This window comes from Strix aluco, chromosome 5 (assembly GCF_031877795.1).
Source record: "Strix aluco isolate bStrAlu1 chromosome 5, bStrAlu1.hap1, whole genome shotgun sequence".
Taxonomy (NCBI): domain Eukaryota; kingdom Metazoa; phylum Chordata; class Aves; order Strigiformes; family Strigidae; genus Strix; species Strix aluco.
In genome coordinates this window covers 89,047,172-89,062,461 of record NC_133935.1, presented here as the reverse complement: position 1 = coordinate 89,062,461, position 15,290 = coordinate 89,047,172, and the positions used below count along the sequence as shown (strand labels likewise).

The window sequence follows — 15,290 nt, the reverse complement described above, 5'->3', positions numbered from 1 at the left end:
CTGTAATTCTGCTTGATAAAGATAACTATACAAAGGTAGCAGCCACTTGGGGGTACTTGATTTTGTTCTACATGATATTCAAGTTCAGGATTAGCACTATAAAACATCAGTAGGACAAGTGCCACTGGCTAGCTAATTGATGATACAAAGCAGTGTCACTGCCACCAGCACTGCAGAGATGCATTTCTAGTGGGGTTTCTTAGGGACCAATGTCAAGCTTGATGTGGTTACCCCAGGGATCTGGGTGTCAATGGAAAATCACTGCTGATAAAGTCTGATTACACAAAGTTGGGCAGAGAATATAACAATGTCGACTGCGCTGCACAGGTCGTTTGGTAAGTGGGGTCCCATCAAAGTACGCTCTAAGTCAGCCAAATCACAAACATACAGGGACAAGGATTGCTTGCAAAGGAGGGACTCTCACTGTGGAAAACAAAGTTTCCAAAGAAAATTTGTGAGCCTTTTGGTCAAGAAGCCTTAAAGCAATTTCCAGCATGATGCTGTGGCACATCATGTGCCCTGACAAGTAGTGAGTTGGTTTTAGGAGTGGTTGGCATGGAAGTGGTTGGTGTTGGAGCAGCATGTGGGTGTAGTTGAAAGGACATTGGAAAGAGGCATGGCACAGGGAAGAGCAGCAGAAATGGTCTGGGAACAGACGCGAAGATCCCTCAGTGAGAGGTGTAGAGCTCAGCCTGCTTACAGGGAAGTCGGCTCTAGACCACCTGTGTAAGAACCGTCCTGGGGAAAACCATTCTGTTGTTAGAGAGATCCCTAATTAATTGGGAAGAAGCAGAACAAAGCCCACACCATCTGGAAGCTCAAAGCAGACAGATCCATGTGACAAACTGGTCAGATTTTCTTTAGTGAGGAAAGCAATTAACTATTAGAGCAAAGTGTGAAGGAGAACAGTGTATTCTGTGTCTGGTGCTGTTTTCAGGCCTAGACTGAATGTCTTCATGCAAGCTGACGTTTACTGGAGCTGCTCGAGAGCGGTTTGATGCTGAGTGGGGTTTGTTCTTCTCATATCTGACATTCTTCCCTCTTGCAGTTCCGGTACAAAAGGCGTGTGTACACCCAGACTTTGCTGGATGACAAGCAGTTTGCCAAGCTCCATACAAAGGTAAGGCTGAGTCTAGCTGGCTGCCTCAAAGCCCTGGAAGCATGTTCAGCACTGGTGGTGGCCTGTCACAGGGAGGGTACCAGGGTTTGGGGCGTTTCCACCTTTCCTGCTTGCAGAGCACTTCAGAGGATTGGACGGCACGTGCCAAAGCCCGGGGTGGTTCAGGTGGGGGTGTAAGCTGAAGGGCCCCGTCGAGCTGTGGTGAGGTGCCCACACAGGGATGACTTGCGTGTGCTAGCGGGCAGGTGTGTGGTTGGACTGGGCTTTGCAGGGAGCGCGTGGGGTCAGCTTCCCAGGGAGTGCTGAGGCTGAGGGACACGTGATGGGCCGGCTGAAGAAAAGCTTTATTCTTGGGCATGGAGGAGTCACTAAAACCCCAGAGAGCACAATGGTGCACATTGAGGAGCAGGCCTTCCTGCCCCATCGAGAGGCTGCAGCACGCCTCCGCCTCCGCTTTGCACCAGGCTCGTTGCTTTGTCTCTGGCTTTAACCCCTGTGTTTGGGTCAGGATTTCACTGGCAGGATCCACATGTGAAGTGGAAAGCGCTCTTGGTCTGCTGCAGCCCCCACATGTCGTGGGCAGCGATCAAGGTTTGTGTCAGGATGAATGATGCAGGCACTGAACGGACCGTCTGGGTGTTTGGAGGACAGTGTGGCAGGAGTGGTGCTTTTGTGCACATGGGTGTTTCCTGGAAGGAGAGACGCCCCACCAAACCCACCGGGCTCTGCGGCCAGGGATGCCCCAGCTGGCACAGCCGGAGGCTCAGGGATACAAATGGCCACCGGGCCTTGGGCACGTGCTGGCCGGGTGCCCTCTCGCACTGCTCTTCCCTGGACAGCTGCGGTGGTCCCGTGGTGTCACTTCTTGCCTAAGAAATTAAGAACAATAATTGTGGAGAGGTCTGGAACCACGAGAAGATTTCTGCTGCTACTGATAATTGTGCCTTGAGATGGCATGTGGCCCTGTGGGGACTTCACTTGTTCCTGGGAGGTCAGGGCCAGCGGCACGTGGGAACCACGAGACAGGAGGAGGGAGGTTGCTCCGGCAGCGCGGGGCTGTAACGCGCTGGGCAGCCTTTGAACTACTGGGTGGCAGGAGGACACCTGAGCCCCCATCAGACTCATTTTCTGGGAGAGTCTGTGGGGAAGGGCCGGGGCAGGGAGTGGTGGCGTGGAGAGGCTCACGGGGATGGCCCGTGCGTGGAGGGCACTGTGCTGGGGAAGGCCAGGCTGAGAGGCTTTGGGGGTTCTTGTTTAGGAAGGGCGTGGGACTGGCCTGGGCCCCAGGGCTCCCTGCTAGCTCCATTGTTGCTGTGTGTCACCAGCTTCCTCGGAAACCCCCCCGTGCAGAGCGACCGCTTCCCGCCCAGGGCTGTGCAGCCTCGTGGCTGTTTCCCCACTTCCCGACCAGGGCTGTGCAGCCTCGTGGCTGTTTCCCTTTTGCCCGCTGACGTGACACGTGCTGTTGTTGGCCTTGACCCTGCTCAGCTGCTCGGCTGCTCTCCCCGACAGCCGGTGGCTCTGAGACCAGGGCTGGGCGACCGCAGCGTGCTGGGTCTCCTCCTCCTTGGCGTCCTGGCAGCCCGTGCATGGCTCCTGCTGTGGGTCTGCAGGGTCTGCTCTGCTCCTGGTCACCTCTGCTCTGCATGTAAATCTTCAGTTAACAGGTACAACAGCAAGAGCTGAGTTTGGTGGAGCCACAGACGTAAAGTGGAAGCAATGAAAACCTTCTCCCAAAGGGCTTGACCTACCCCAAGGGTGAAAATCTTCTTTGTGGGGAGAAGCAGGTCCTCTGTTTTGCTGCAGAAAAAAGAAACAAAATGCTGTTAGAGTTCAGGTTTGACTCACGAAGATTAAAGTCATGAGGCTTCTGTCTGGTGGCGTAAGAATATCCAGGCAGCAAATCTGGAAAGCTCTCAGCATCTTCCTGGCGCCAGGAAGCGTGAATCACAGTCCCCCTGAGCCTGGCCCAGGAGAGGCCGTGCCTCTGGAGGGAGGGCCGGAGGCGCCTGCCACGGGGAGACCCGAGCAGCAGCGTCTGGGGATTTTCCCTACAAGTGTGTAGTAGCCATAAATGCACTTTATTAAATGTTCACTTAATCTCCATGCTTTAATTTCTACTTAAAAACCAGATTTCATTCATGTTTCTATTTTTAACCCATCCCTTGCTGATAAAATACGGCATATGAGTGAGATCCTGCATCTCCACTCCCTTTTGGCTCCATCGAGGGGATGCTGATGAGCGTTTCCTTTGGCTGGTGTTTTCCTGGGCCTGTGGGCGCCGTGGGCCGCGGTGCCTGGGGGGGCTGAAGAGGAGCCCTGGTGCTGCTCCAGGGCTGCTCGTGCAGGGTACGGTGTGGGGGAGGCGGCCAGGGGGTAGCACAGGAGGGGTGTGAGCAGGAGACAGGCTGGTGCCAGGCACTTGTTGGAGCGATGCTGGTGCTGAGCCCCGGCACCTGCCTGACTAACCCGCCTGGCACAGATGGACGCTGCTCTGCTGGGGAGGGTGAGAGCGGAGCATGCGTGTGCAGCCCCCCGGCAGCTGGCTTGAGGGTGAGAGGGGGACGGAGAGCAGCGGGACGGGGGCTGCTCGCTGGGGTGGCGGCTGCCTGAGATGAGAGAAAACCCACAAGCTGCTGAGGACCGCAGGCCCCGGGAGACGAGCCTGCTGCTGCCCGTGGTGGCTGTGCCGGGCGCGGGGCTGCGGGGGACAGGCCTCTCGCCGTGCCACTGACCCCATGGAGGGGTGCTCGGGGCGGCAGCGGGGCAGGACCAGGTGTGGGGTTCATTCCTGCCTCGAACGTGCAGTGAGGAGGTGTCTGGGCCCACCTGGGGAGCGGCCGGCTCCTCCACTGCTGCAGGCTGGGGCTGTGCGTCGGGTGGGTGCTGCGGGGGTTTCTGCTTCTCTCTGGGCGTTTCGGGGTTGGTGTTTTCTTCTAAGTAGGCAGGTGCACAGAGGTGATGCCTCTGTGGTGTGGTCAGACCCTACAGGTCGCTTGAGGCTTCCCTGTTACTTGTAACGATGCCTCAGCACTCGGTCAGTGAAATACTGTTTTTTTTCTCAGATGTGGTAATATAGAGGGCTGTGAAGGATTAGCTTTAGGTCTAACAGGATGGTAGGACTGCTTCTGAGGCTGTGTATGTGCGAAATCTTTAGGCCTGTGACTAATGGTCTCATCTGAATGAGAGCAAAGTATGAAAATGTTCAGAGTTTAGAGTCTGACTTTTAGTGTCAGGATATACTACTTGAATCTTTTAATGATCTTGATTCTTAATTGCCATTAAAATGAAAAACAAGAAAAATAAAAATAACTCCTTTTTTTGAGTGCCAGTGGACTTGCTCGAAGAAGTGGGGAAACTGTTCTCTTGTACTGCTAGCAATAACAAAGTGACTCAGTAAAATCAGTCAATCAATCAGCCTCAGTCCCTCGCGCCTCGTGGGACCTGCAGGCAGTGACATTTCTTATAGATATTTTTCCCACTGAATTGCAGTAGACCATTTAGAAATGGGAGTGCAAAAAGTGTGTGTTAGAAAAGGGCAATCCCATTGTGCTTATAAACGAAAATCTGTGCAGAAAAATCTTGGCATTTACCAAAACATCCACAAAGGACATTGTGCTGCCAAGAGACTTGGGATATTACCACCCTGAAGGGGAAAGAAGCAACACACTTAAAACACACTTAAAGTAATTATTAGGAGCATGTGTGCCATCACTGTTGTAGACGACTGACATTAGCGCAGAGCCAGAGGCGCTGGCCGCAGACAACGGTCTTGTGGAGCTGCAAACTGTACTTAGAGAAGAGCCGCAGCCCTGGCGTGGGCTGGGTGGGTGCAGGCAGGGGCCGCAGGCAGCCCGAGGGTGACAAAGCAACAAGAAGGGGTCAGCGTGGTGGACAACACCCACGGCAGGTCCGCAGTGTGACTGTCACCACCTTTCCTGTTGGGGTTAGCAGGGAGCGGATGGTGGCACTGCCCTGTGGAGCGGCGGGACGTGGGGACGTCCTTGCCTGAGGAGCACCCGGGTGAGGGGAGCGAATGCCATGGCCACGGCCATGCCGGGAGGACCCAGCAGAAAGGAGCCGGCGCAGGCTGTGAAGGACCTCGGGGAGAGACGGGCCGCTGGAGCTGGGTGCGGGCGCGACCGCGTGTGCCGGTGCGTGTGAGGGGTGGAGGGCTGGCGCTTGCCCGGGCTGGAGGAGGGTTTTGTGTTACTAGTGGCTGAAGGCGATCAAGGCTGGGACAAGGATTCAAGACCGGAGGATGGAGAACAGGGTGGTGTCTTGTTTGCTGTTTTGCACTGCCGTCAGTGCCATCCCCCCTCTACAGCAAGAAACGCATCGGACCTCGTCAACTGGCATGTTAAAGCTGGGCACAAACGAGGCCCATCCTGCCTCTCTGCTGCAGGAGACTTCTTGCTTGTCTCTGACTTCTTCTCTGCCCAGACAAACGAACGAAGGAAGGGCAGGACAGCAGGATCTAATGGCTGAGAGCATGCCAAGGCTGCCCTGGGTGACCGCAGCCCATCTGGCCCCCCATCCTTCTCTGGTAACACCGACCCGGATTTCAGTGTGTCTTTGGAGAGAAACAGAAGGGTAAAAGCAAAAAAACTGGTGGGTTGAGATAAGGACAGTTTAACGTAAAGCAGAAGCTGCGTGCGCACGCAAAGCAAAACGAGGAGTTCATTGGCTGCTTCCCATCATCCATCCCCAGGGCAGCGGGGCTCCATCACTGTCACAGTGACCTGGGAGGACAAACGCCATCACTCCAAACGTCCCCCCTTCCTGCTCCTTCCCCGGGGTTTATCACTGAGCACGATGTCCTACGGTCTGGGACACCCCTTGGGTCAGTGGGGCAGCTGTCCCAGCTGTGACCCCTCCCCTCTCCCTGTGCCCCCCACCTGCTCGCTGGCGGGGCAGGGCAAGGAGCAGAACAGCCCTCGGTGCTGTGGAGCGCTGCTGAGCCCCAGCTAACACAGCCCCGTGGTGTCACCCCTGACTTCAGCACAGATCCAAACCGCAGCCCCATACCAGCTACTGCCAAGAAATGCAGCTCTGCCAGCCAAAGCCCATACACCCTGGCAGCATCCCGTGTGTGTGCGGGGTGTCCCTGGGGCAGGAGGGGGTGTCCGAGAGCAGAGTGGGGTGTCCTGGGGGCAGGATGGCAGGGGCTGCCCCCGGTCCTCCGCAAGGGCTTGGCCCCCCTCCTGCTCATGCCGGGGTGCCCTGGGCAGCAGTAGCGATGCTCTGAGCCAGCCTCCGAGTCAGCGGTTAAAACCTTGTCGTGGTGTGTCGTGAAATCGATTAGTTGCCGTTTCTGTGGGAATCGATGAAGTGTCTGCGTGCTGCTGCCTGATGGCCTGTGCGAGAGCTCGTCACACAGCCGGTGCAAGGGAGGAGGTCGGTCTTCTCCAGCTTCTTCCAGGGCCTGTGACCCTGCGGCAGCCGCCACGCTCTGGCAAGTGGATGGTTTGTCTTAATTCTGGCTGCTGTTTGAAGTAAACGGGGCCCTGAGAAAAGATTAGTCTTTCCTTGATACTGAAATTGCTGGAAACATCAGCATGTGCTTGGTGTGAAGGGGGTGTGTTGTCTCTCTGCTCTTGTAGAGCACCCCAGTCGGGTGCCTGCAGTTGGCTTCCCCCAGCACACAGCCCGCGGTGAATAGCGAGTGACAGAATAATTTCTCTGCAAGAATAATATCTCATTTATTTTCTTTCATTTTGATTCAAGAGGGAGAAGCTTGTTCCCTCGCACCAGTTTCCTCTCAATGAGCTTTTCTTTTCTGGAGGGTGTTGATTTTTCTTGCAGTTTGGTGCTAGTGGAGGATAATGGGCTGTGGCGCGGCGGCTGCCAGCTGGGTGGCTGGAGCTGCGCCCCATCCCCAGGCGCTCTCCTGGCCCAAACCTCCTTCTCACTCTTGTAAACAAGGAAAAGTGCCTCAAGCTCAGGAGTCACCTGCTGAAGTGGGTGTTTTGGGTAATGGTACGTGAACTGAGCTGAAGCACTGGAGCCATGGTTCGGGCAGTGGCCCAAAGGGTCAGGGCTAGACCCAGGCCTTGGTGCCCATCTCTCCTTGCGAGGATCCTCCTCCTCGGGGAGCAGCGCAGCCTTACCCACAGGAAAGAAGTTCCCAAAGACAGGGGTTGCTTCTCAAAGGGTTCGCAGGTAGCAGGCGGGAGGAACAGGAGGTGGGAGCTCAGCTCTGTCACACTTTCCTTAAAGCCCTCGTTGGTGCCGGTGCGGGGGCCAGGGGCGTCCTGCAGCCCCTGGCCCTGACCCCTGCCCAGGCTGTGCTGTCTGTCGCCGCTTGCGTGAAGTCACCTGGGAAAACACCCTGTGAAAAGCGAGGTGGAGTCTTACTCTGAGCTTTACTTTTATTTGCAGGAGTTTTTCTTGGGTCGTGGGGGTTTTTCCTCCCCAGAGAAAGCTTGCTTCTCTTGTTACTATAGCCATTCAAACAGACTGATTTGCAAACCACCATAATCTTCACATGAAATATGGTGCTTTTGCTCACAGGAAGATCTGTTATGAGTGTTTTGTTTAAGCTTTATGTAAATATAGACAGCTTTATATAGACACATTTAGGTTTTATTTTTTGCATATAGGAAATGGGATGCCATGCCTTTACTAGCTTCTGATTATTTTTTTATTCTTTTGATTTGTATCAAACAGCATTTGGATGAAAGCTGAAATTCAATTAAAATTAAAGCAAAATAACGTTTTAAATTGTGTCTTTATAACTTAAATAAATGTTGCTTGAAGGTACTGGACACAGAAAACGAAAAGTGAATTTGTAAGTACATATCTTTTGTATTTAAAGCTGACTGATCTTTTAAACAAAGGGAGATTTGGTTTGCATGAGTGGTTCTCATCACAAATTCTCAAAGGTATTTAAGTGCCAGAAAATAAGCAAGTATCTAGTGAGATTTCAAAATTGCCTAAGCGGTTTAGGCATCTGCTTAGCTCCCCTTGATTTCAGTGGGAGTCTGACATTTGCTCTCTCTCTTCATGTCTACTCACCTTAATACATTTGAAAACCTGGCCCCAAATCCCTCAAGTTCTTAGAATAATGAGATCTCATTCCTTTCCCACCAGGGTTTTATTCATAGATTGGGGGAGGAGAACAAGCTTCCCTACTTTCTGAGTTCTCAAGTCTCCTTTCAGCTTTGAGTGAATCAGTCCAAATAATAAGGAAAATATTCTATCTAAATTTAAATGGAAAACAATCAGATAGGAAGGCTTTCCTCTGCAGCATAAGCTGAAAAACCGACATGGAAGAGTGTAAATACCAGCGTTTGCTTCATTGTGAAAATCGGATATAAAGTGCCCAGCAAGGGACATGGCTGTGACATATTCGTAGTGTTTGAGTTGATTTCAAAAGCTGAGTAATGTTTTGCTTCTGATTCTGAATGAAAAAAGCATGCTGCAATTCTTGTCTATTGGCAGAAGTCACTTAACAAATACATTTTTATAAATGCTTGTAAATACAGACATTTGTGTCAGCTGCCATGCTGCAAGCTCGAGTTGAACTGGTGCATTTTTAAGACGGGAGATACCTTTAGTGTAACTGAAACCTTACTTAAGTGAAAGCATCAAAGCCAGGATCAAATTGTTGTGGGGCTGCAAAGGCAAGATGCGCGAGAGGCCTCTAAGGAAGAGAGTCCCTGGATCTTGATGCAGTGGTTTCAAGCATATAGTGACCAGGATGCCCCATTAGCAATTTCCTCTTATTTTACCTAATCCAATTTCTGTTATTTCCCAGATCTGGCTATTGGTGTAGCACCGTAGCACTCTCTGGGAAGCAGCAGACTGCCTCCCCAGGATTTGTGCTTAGAAATGGTGGTCACTCACTCTCTGTGGTCATAGAAATACTGAACTTGAATGAAACAACGTGTTTTTCTCTAACATTATTCTGGAAAACAGCTTAACTGAGCTAATTATATACCTCTCAGTTGGTAAAGAATAAGAAACTGAAAACTGTCTGGTGACGGGAGGCGTTGGGCTGCTCTGCTGGTACACGCTGCTACTCCTGGTGCCCACAGTGGAGTTGCTGCAGTCGCTCTGGTTGCCACCGTGTTGCCCCAACGTGCGGTTCCAAACCCGTCGTCTTTCGGCAGAGAAACGTGTGCGGTGACGCCGCTCCTGGCTGCTGGACCGTGTCTCCTGCCACAACTCACTGCCTCCGCTGCACAAACACAGCTCTTAGTAAGGCTGGGCTGTAAGCCTGATCAGAGACACCATCTAGGTTGCGATCTTCTTTTTATTTTTCCTTTTTTTTTAGTCTCTTTCCTTGTTATGCCTTAATTCAAAGCAAGGCTGTCACCTAAATCCTGGGCGTGGGATTCTTGTAACGCCGTAACATTACGCCTCTGGTGAATGGTCTTTTTCATTATCTATATTCTCAGTTTTCTTTGGCATTTTCATTGTTCCCTGAGGTCTAGGACCAAAGTGGAGGAAGTGGGCCAGGAGGGATCGGAAATCACTGTGCTGCTGTCCTACCCTCTCCCCATAGTGTTAAGTTTGTGAATTGCAGCAGCCTCTTAACGTGGACTCTGAGCTGCACATCTGGAACGCGCTGCAGAGCAGATAGGCAGCTACAAACTGATGGGAAGAGAGTATTTTTCTATGTAAATTCCCTTCAAATTATTTTTGAAGCATCGCTGTGGATTTGGTGTGAGACCTTGGATAGATGAACGTTCTTTGTTGTTCATCTGGAAATGCAGGGTAGTAATTGATTCCCCCCAAAGGGAAAGTCTGTGTAGAGCTGTTGCTGCCTCGTGGTGCACAGGACGGATGTGATGAACAGGCATCCACGGCGGGAGAGTGCAGATCCCGGAATCGAGGGTGCCTCTCTCTGCATCCTCCTTCTGCTCACGCACTTTCTATTCGGTTTCCTTTCTAAATATAAAAAGTACCATTAAAAGAGTGACAGAGTGTATCAACTTCCTACCGTCAAAAAAAAGTTTTCAATTCCTGAGCACCTAGAAAGCTAGAAATAGAAACAAGCCCAGTGCTGCTGGGGTCTCCCACCTCTTTTCAGCCTCCCACTGCTTCTTGGCCTCCTACCCCTTGTCAGCCTCTGCTTTTTTCTGGCCTCTACTTCCCCTCTGGCTTCCCACCCCTTTTCAGCCTCCTGCCCCTTTTTGGCCTCCCATCCATCTCTGCCCTCCCATTTTTTTTGGCCTCTACTTGTCCTCTGGCCTGCAACCCCTTTTCGGCCTCCACTGTTTTCCGGCCTGTACTTCTCCTCCGGCCTCCCAGCCCTTTCCAGCCTCCATTTTCTGTGGCCTCTACTTCCCCTCTGGACTGCAACAACTTTTTGGCCTCTGAACCCTTTTTGACCTCCAGTTTTTTCAGGCCTCCACCTGCCGCTGGGTGCTGCTGATCTGGGCACGATACATTTCTGGGGTTGTAAATGGAAGTCTCTGGCAGAACCTCAGGAGTAGAACTTCAGGTTAGTGCCTGGGGTGTGTCTGGTATCAGCAGAGAAGTGGAAGTGCCACGAGCCGCCGTGGCACGCACTGAGGCGCGGGTTTTGCCCTGTGGGGAGCGCGTGCGAGTGCTGCCCCGTCCCTGGAGGGCCCCGGCAGGCCGCTGGCGTCAGGGGGATGGGCCGTGGGGGGCGTCTCCTCCTCGGCCGTGCCTCCCCGCGTCCCGCCGCCGCTGGCGAGGTTCTCGGTGGGACTGGCTGTGCTGTCGGTTTAGTGGGGCCACGCATGGAGCATCGTCTCTTGGGTTAGGCTGTATCGGCTGCTGCTGGGAGAAGGAGCGCAGGGACAAACGGGAGTGGAAGGAACAGGGTTAAATCTGCGCAATTGGGTGATGGTTGGGAAGAGGCATTTTGGGATGGCATCCTGGAGGCGGTTGCTGGAGTTGTCAAGTCCCGTCTGTGCTATTGCTGGCAGGCAGCTGTGATTTCCTTCAGTGTTTCTGTACTTCTGCAGTAGCTGAAGGGATACTGGAGCAGGAGGTGGATTTTGCTTTCAGTTACTTCTGAGGCGAGAGGGGATCTGGGGGAGAAATAGCACCAAGCAGTGAGGGTCAGGGCAGTGTCTTGCTACCCGAAAAGGCAATGCTGGTGCCCTGCTGTGGTTGATGCCAGTTGCCCTTTCGCCACACTCGTGATAAGAGTGTTGCTGCTGTGGGAATTGCTTATACTGTGCGTAGACATTCCCAGCACCTCCTGGTGTGGGGGACCCAACCCTTTTTTACTCTCTGAGGGGTTTCTCCTTGCTCGTGCGCTCTGTCCCGCGGCTGCATTGGGTCTGTCCCCTGGGCTGCTGCGCTCTTGGGGGATGTGAGGGAGCACCCAGGGACAGGCAGGGTGGTCGGGACAGGGAGCGGGGCCAAGCTCCGCACCAGGGCATCAGCTGGGGCATCAGCTGTCCCGGTGAATCCCTGCTCTTCTGGGTTCTTGCCTTACTGCACTGTTGTCCCTGGGGTAATACAGGGGGGAAACCTTGTAACTGAGTTACGTGATTATGGCTTTGTGCGTTTTCTCGTGCGTTCCTGTGACACTGGCATCTCCGCACGCATCTGCGTGTCGCTGCAGACAGCCAGAGCGAGCAGGTCAAGTACCGGCACGGGCGCAGTGGAGCTGCGTTACCGTAGGGTTGTGCCTGAGCTAATTAGCTCTGCTGAGATGGAGTAACGTTGCAGGGGGTAGTGCACTAAAACAGCTATATAATTTTAAATACGTGACCTGACTTGTTTATGGCATGGCTCCATGGTGCTGACTTCAGAAGAAATGTGCGATATGTTTTAGGCTTGGTTTTGCAGACTTAGCACACAGAGACTGAATTTGGTTTAAATCAGGTTCACAGACCAGCATTAATTTGTCTCATCCTTGGAAAGTTTCATCTTGGTGATATTTTCTGTCTGACTTCTTACCACAGTCTCCTCAGCATGTCAGAGGAGTAGCACAGATGAACTTGTGGGGCCCATGTTTTGGGGTTTGCAGGCTCCTCTGTAGAAGCGGTTCTGAAAATATTAAGTTTTCCCCCTAGAAAATGAAATGTTGACAAAATAAATATTATGCAAAATAATATGCAGTGAAATTTTGTTTAGGAGGCCTTCGAATAGAATTGGACATATTTCTGCATCCTGTTTAGTATTTTCAGAATTTTTTTTCTATTTTCGACTGGAAATCTTCAAAATGAAATTTGAAGTGAAGCACTTTGGAATTCATTTTGCTTCATAAAAGATATAATTTTTCTATGTCAAATTAGGGGAAAATGTTGAAACCTGAGTTTTTTCACTGGGTTTGCTCTGCTCAGACATGTTCAGCCAGCTGTGTGGTGGTTCACAGGAGCAAGAGCACTTCCCTGACCGTTGGCTGCGGTGCGACTGGTTGGTTAGAGCTTTTCCCAGAGACTTCCCTCAGCTAATTGCACAGTATTTCTGCTGCGTCAGACACTTCTAGAGTGCCTTTCCTAAAGCTGGCTACTGCAAGGTTTGATTAAAATAAACTCAAAAAAACCCAGCCAACCTGCAATCAAAGGTCTGAAAATCTGGACTGGAAATGTGTGTGAGATGGGTGTTTTCACACTGTAGTCCATCCAAGTGTTGCCTGCCTGCCTGGCAGAGTTGCAATTTCTAGAGTCTAGAAATTTAATGAAATAATGTATTCATCAAGTATAGCTATCCAAAAGGGAAAGAAGGGAAAAAACCCAGCAACCCACAAACAACCAGGCAGACTTAAAGGAGAGTCTTTTGGGCACTCAGTGCCCTCAGGAGAACAAGATTTAGTCTTTGGCCAGAGACAGAAAGTTACACCAAGAATAAAGCACAGTTTCACAGCAGACTCGCGGCAGGGCGGTGGGCGGTGACTGGCAGCCCTGAACCGTTGCCATGGGGTGATCTGGCAATCCTGGTCTTGAGGAGAGTGACAGGAGGACCATGTTCCATCCCGATTTGCGGCCTACCCGCATGTGCCCTGGCTGCTGGTGGGTGCTGCCCCATGGTTCTCGAGGGCTGCCCTGGGTCTCCTGAATGGCGATATTCCTCTGGTGGCTTCTGTCTTCAGCCTGGGGTGTTAACACTGTGTGTTGTGTGTTTTCCTGGGGTGTCACGGCTGCAGGCAAATCTGAAGAAGTTCATGGAGTACGTGCAGATGCTAAATGCGGAGAAGGTCTGCAGACTGCTGGAGAAGGGACTGGACCCCAACTTCCATGATCCGGATACTGGAGGTGAGACTGGCTTCTCCAGAGAGGGGAGGGTGACAAAGCAGCGCTGGGGAAGAAGGTGTCCCGGGGTCACAGTGGGAATTTGGGGTGGTGGTTGTTTTTGAGGGGTGGAGCAAATGATACATCATCTGAAATGTAAGGTTTGGAACAGAGGGATGTAGGCTGAATTTCTCAGTAGTGTGTCTTTTTATGATGCTTGGGTCTTGGGAGCATGAAATTACAGAAGGCTCTTGGGGGCAGATGGTGTGTGTGTCTGAAAGATACGGAGTCTGGGAATACAGCATAAAATGAAAGAGCTGTGGGGCCGTGCATCTTGCAGTGGGATTCTGGGGAGGATGAGGCTGTCTCTGGGACCGGCAAGTTGGGTGAATGCGAACTGCTGCCCGAGGATCTCTTCATGAACCGGTCAGAAGATCTAAGAAGTATTTTGGAGGTCAAGAAAATAAAATCTTGGCCTCTGGTTTCCTTGATTTTGTTTTTTTCTTTCTTTTTTTTTCTTATCTATGTGAGCAAAATTCACCCCAGAGAAGTCTGGTCGCTGGAGCACTGGCTGCTGGGTTGTCCGCAGGCTCCTGGCAGATGGGGCTGTGAGGGAGGACCTCTCCCCATTTCCTCTGCTCATAGTCTTGTTCTGAGAGAGGAGTTACGGCTTTTGTTGTTCCTGGTTTAAAGTAATGCATCTTATTAATATTTATTATAGAGTTGGACTTCTGTGTGTGAATCATGGGCACATTTCCAACCCATGAGCAGACTCCAATCTGATGATTAATTTTCTGTGTTTCTGGTTCAGTTGGGTGGTTTTTCAGGTTGTTTCTGAAATGCTGGCTACCTCTGTGCTCAGAAATTCAGTGTGTCCAGACCATTTTTCAGGCCCGAGCTCAGGTGTCAGAGCATGGTGTCATTCACACTATTAACCTCTCTTATCCTCTCAGATAACGTGGCTGCATCCGAGCTGCCCTTTGGGAACGGCCTCTGCCAGCTCCTGAACTGGGAAGGTGACAGCTGGTGCAGCCAAACTCTGGCAAGAACCATTTGAACAGCGCCCAGGAATGTTTAATTTGCTGGTGTAGCCACTCTGAACCTGCCAGAGCATCCTGATGAACAACTGCTCATGAAAAATAGCTGATAGCATGCAAGCACGATCACTGTCTGCCCCGGAGCATGTCCAAACAGCGCAGCTCCATGTGTTTTTTTTCATTTTTGCCCAAGACCATACAAGCACTTTGAGGGATCTTTCCTTATAAAGAAAGTCCTCCACTCTTCTACAGCTGATTCAGCTTTCCAGGGTGTATTGCATTGCAGAATGCAGTGTGCTGCTTGAAGAGATGCTGTGAGAGTTTTGGATCTGATATGGTTCGAACCCAGATGTTATTTCACTGAAGGGTAGAGGCTTAGGGGAGCAGGCTCTTGCATACTGAAAAGATGTGTTAAATACAGAGGGGGAGGAAGGAAAAACACCTGACCCGAAGAGTCGTTTGGATCTGGTTCAGAACCGAGGGCAAAACCAGAGTGGATGCTGTGAGATGTGCAGATAGGCTGTTGGAGCAGAGGGAGTCTTGGACGCCTCACTTCTGGGGTTTTAATTCTTGTGCAAAATCACTTCATTACTGCTTGCTTTACAATCTGTTTTGTGAATATGTAAGAATGACATAAAACTGCTGTTCAGTATTCATGGGCTCCTGGAATTTAAGACCAGATGGAGCTATTGTACCATCCGCCCTGACCTCCTGTGTCCTGCAGGATGCTCTTCACCCTCCCTGTGTGTGTGTGTTCCCTAAGCAAAGCTTTAACATGTTTTCCAGAAAGTCATCAATCTTGATTCAGGGGACAGAAGATCTGTGCCTTTCCTTCGTTATTTGGTTAATCACCCTCACTGTTTAAAATTCCTATCTCATTTAAATTTGTGTGCTTCAGCTTCCAGCTGTCGTTATACTTTATGTCCTAGATTAAAGAGCACTTTAGTACCTGGTATGTCTTCACACGAAGGT

General features: G+C 51.5%; 1 protein-coding gene across 7 annotated transcripts in view; it reads left to right on the top strand.

Annotated features, from left to right (window-relative positions):
* The window catches only part of SHANK3 (SH3 and multiple ankyrin repeat domains 3), a 350,787-nt gene that overhangs the window by 44,262 nt on the left and 291,235 nt on the right, over positions 1 to 15,290 (top strand). For all 7 annotated transcript variants that reach the window (XM_074828192.1, XM_074828195.1, XM_074828198.1 and 4 more), the window contains exons 4-5: positions 1,049 to 1,120; positions 13,197 to 13,305. In XM_074828192.1, the coding sequence (XP_074684293.1) occupies positions 1,049 to 1,120; positions 13,197 to 13,305 (181 nt within the window). The remainder of the gene's footprint in view (positions 1 to 1,048; positions 1,121 to 13,196; positions 13,306 to 15,290) is intronic.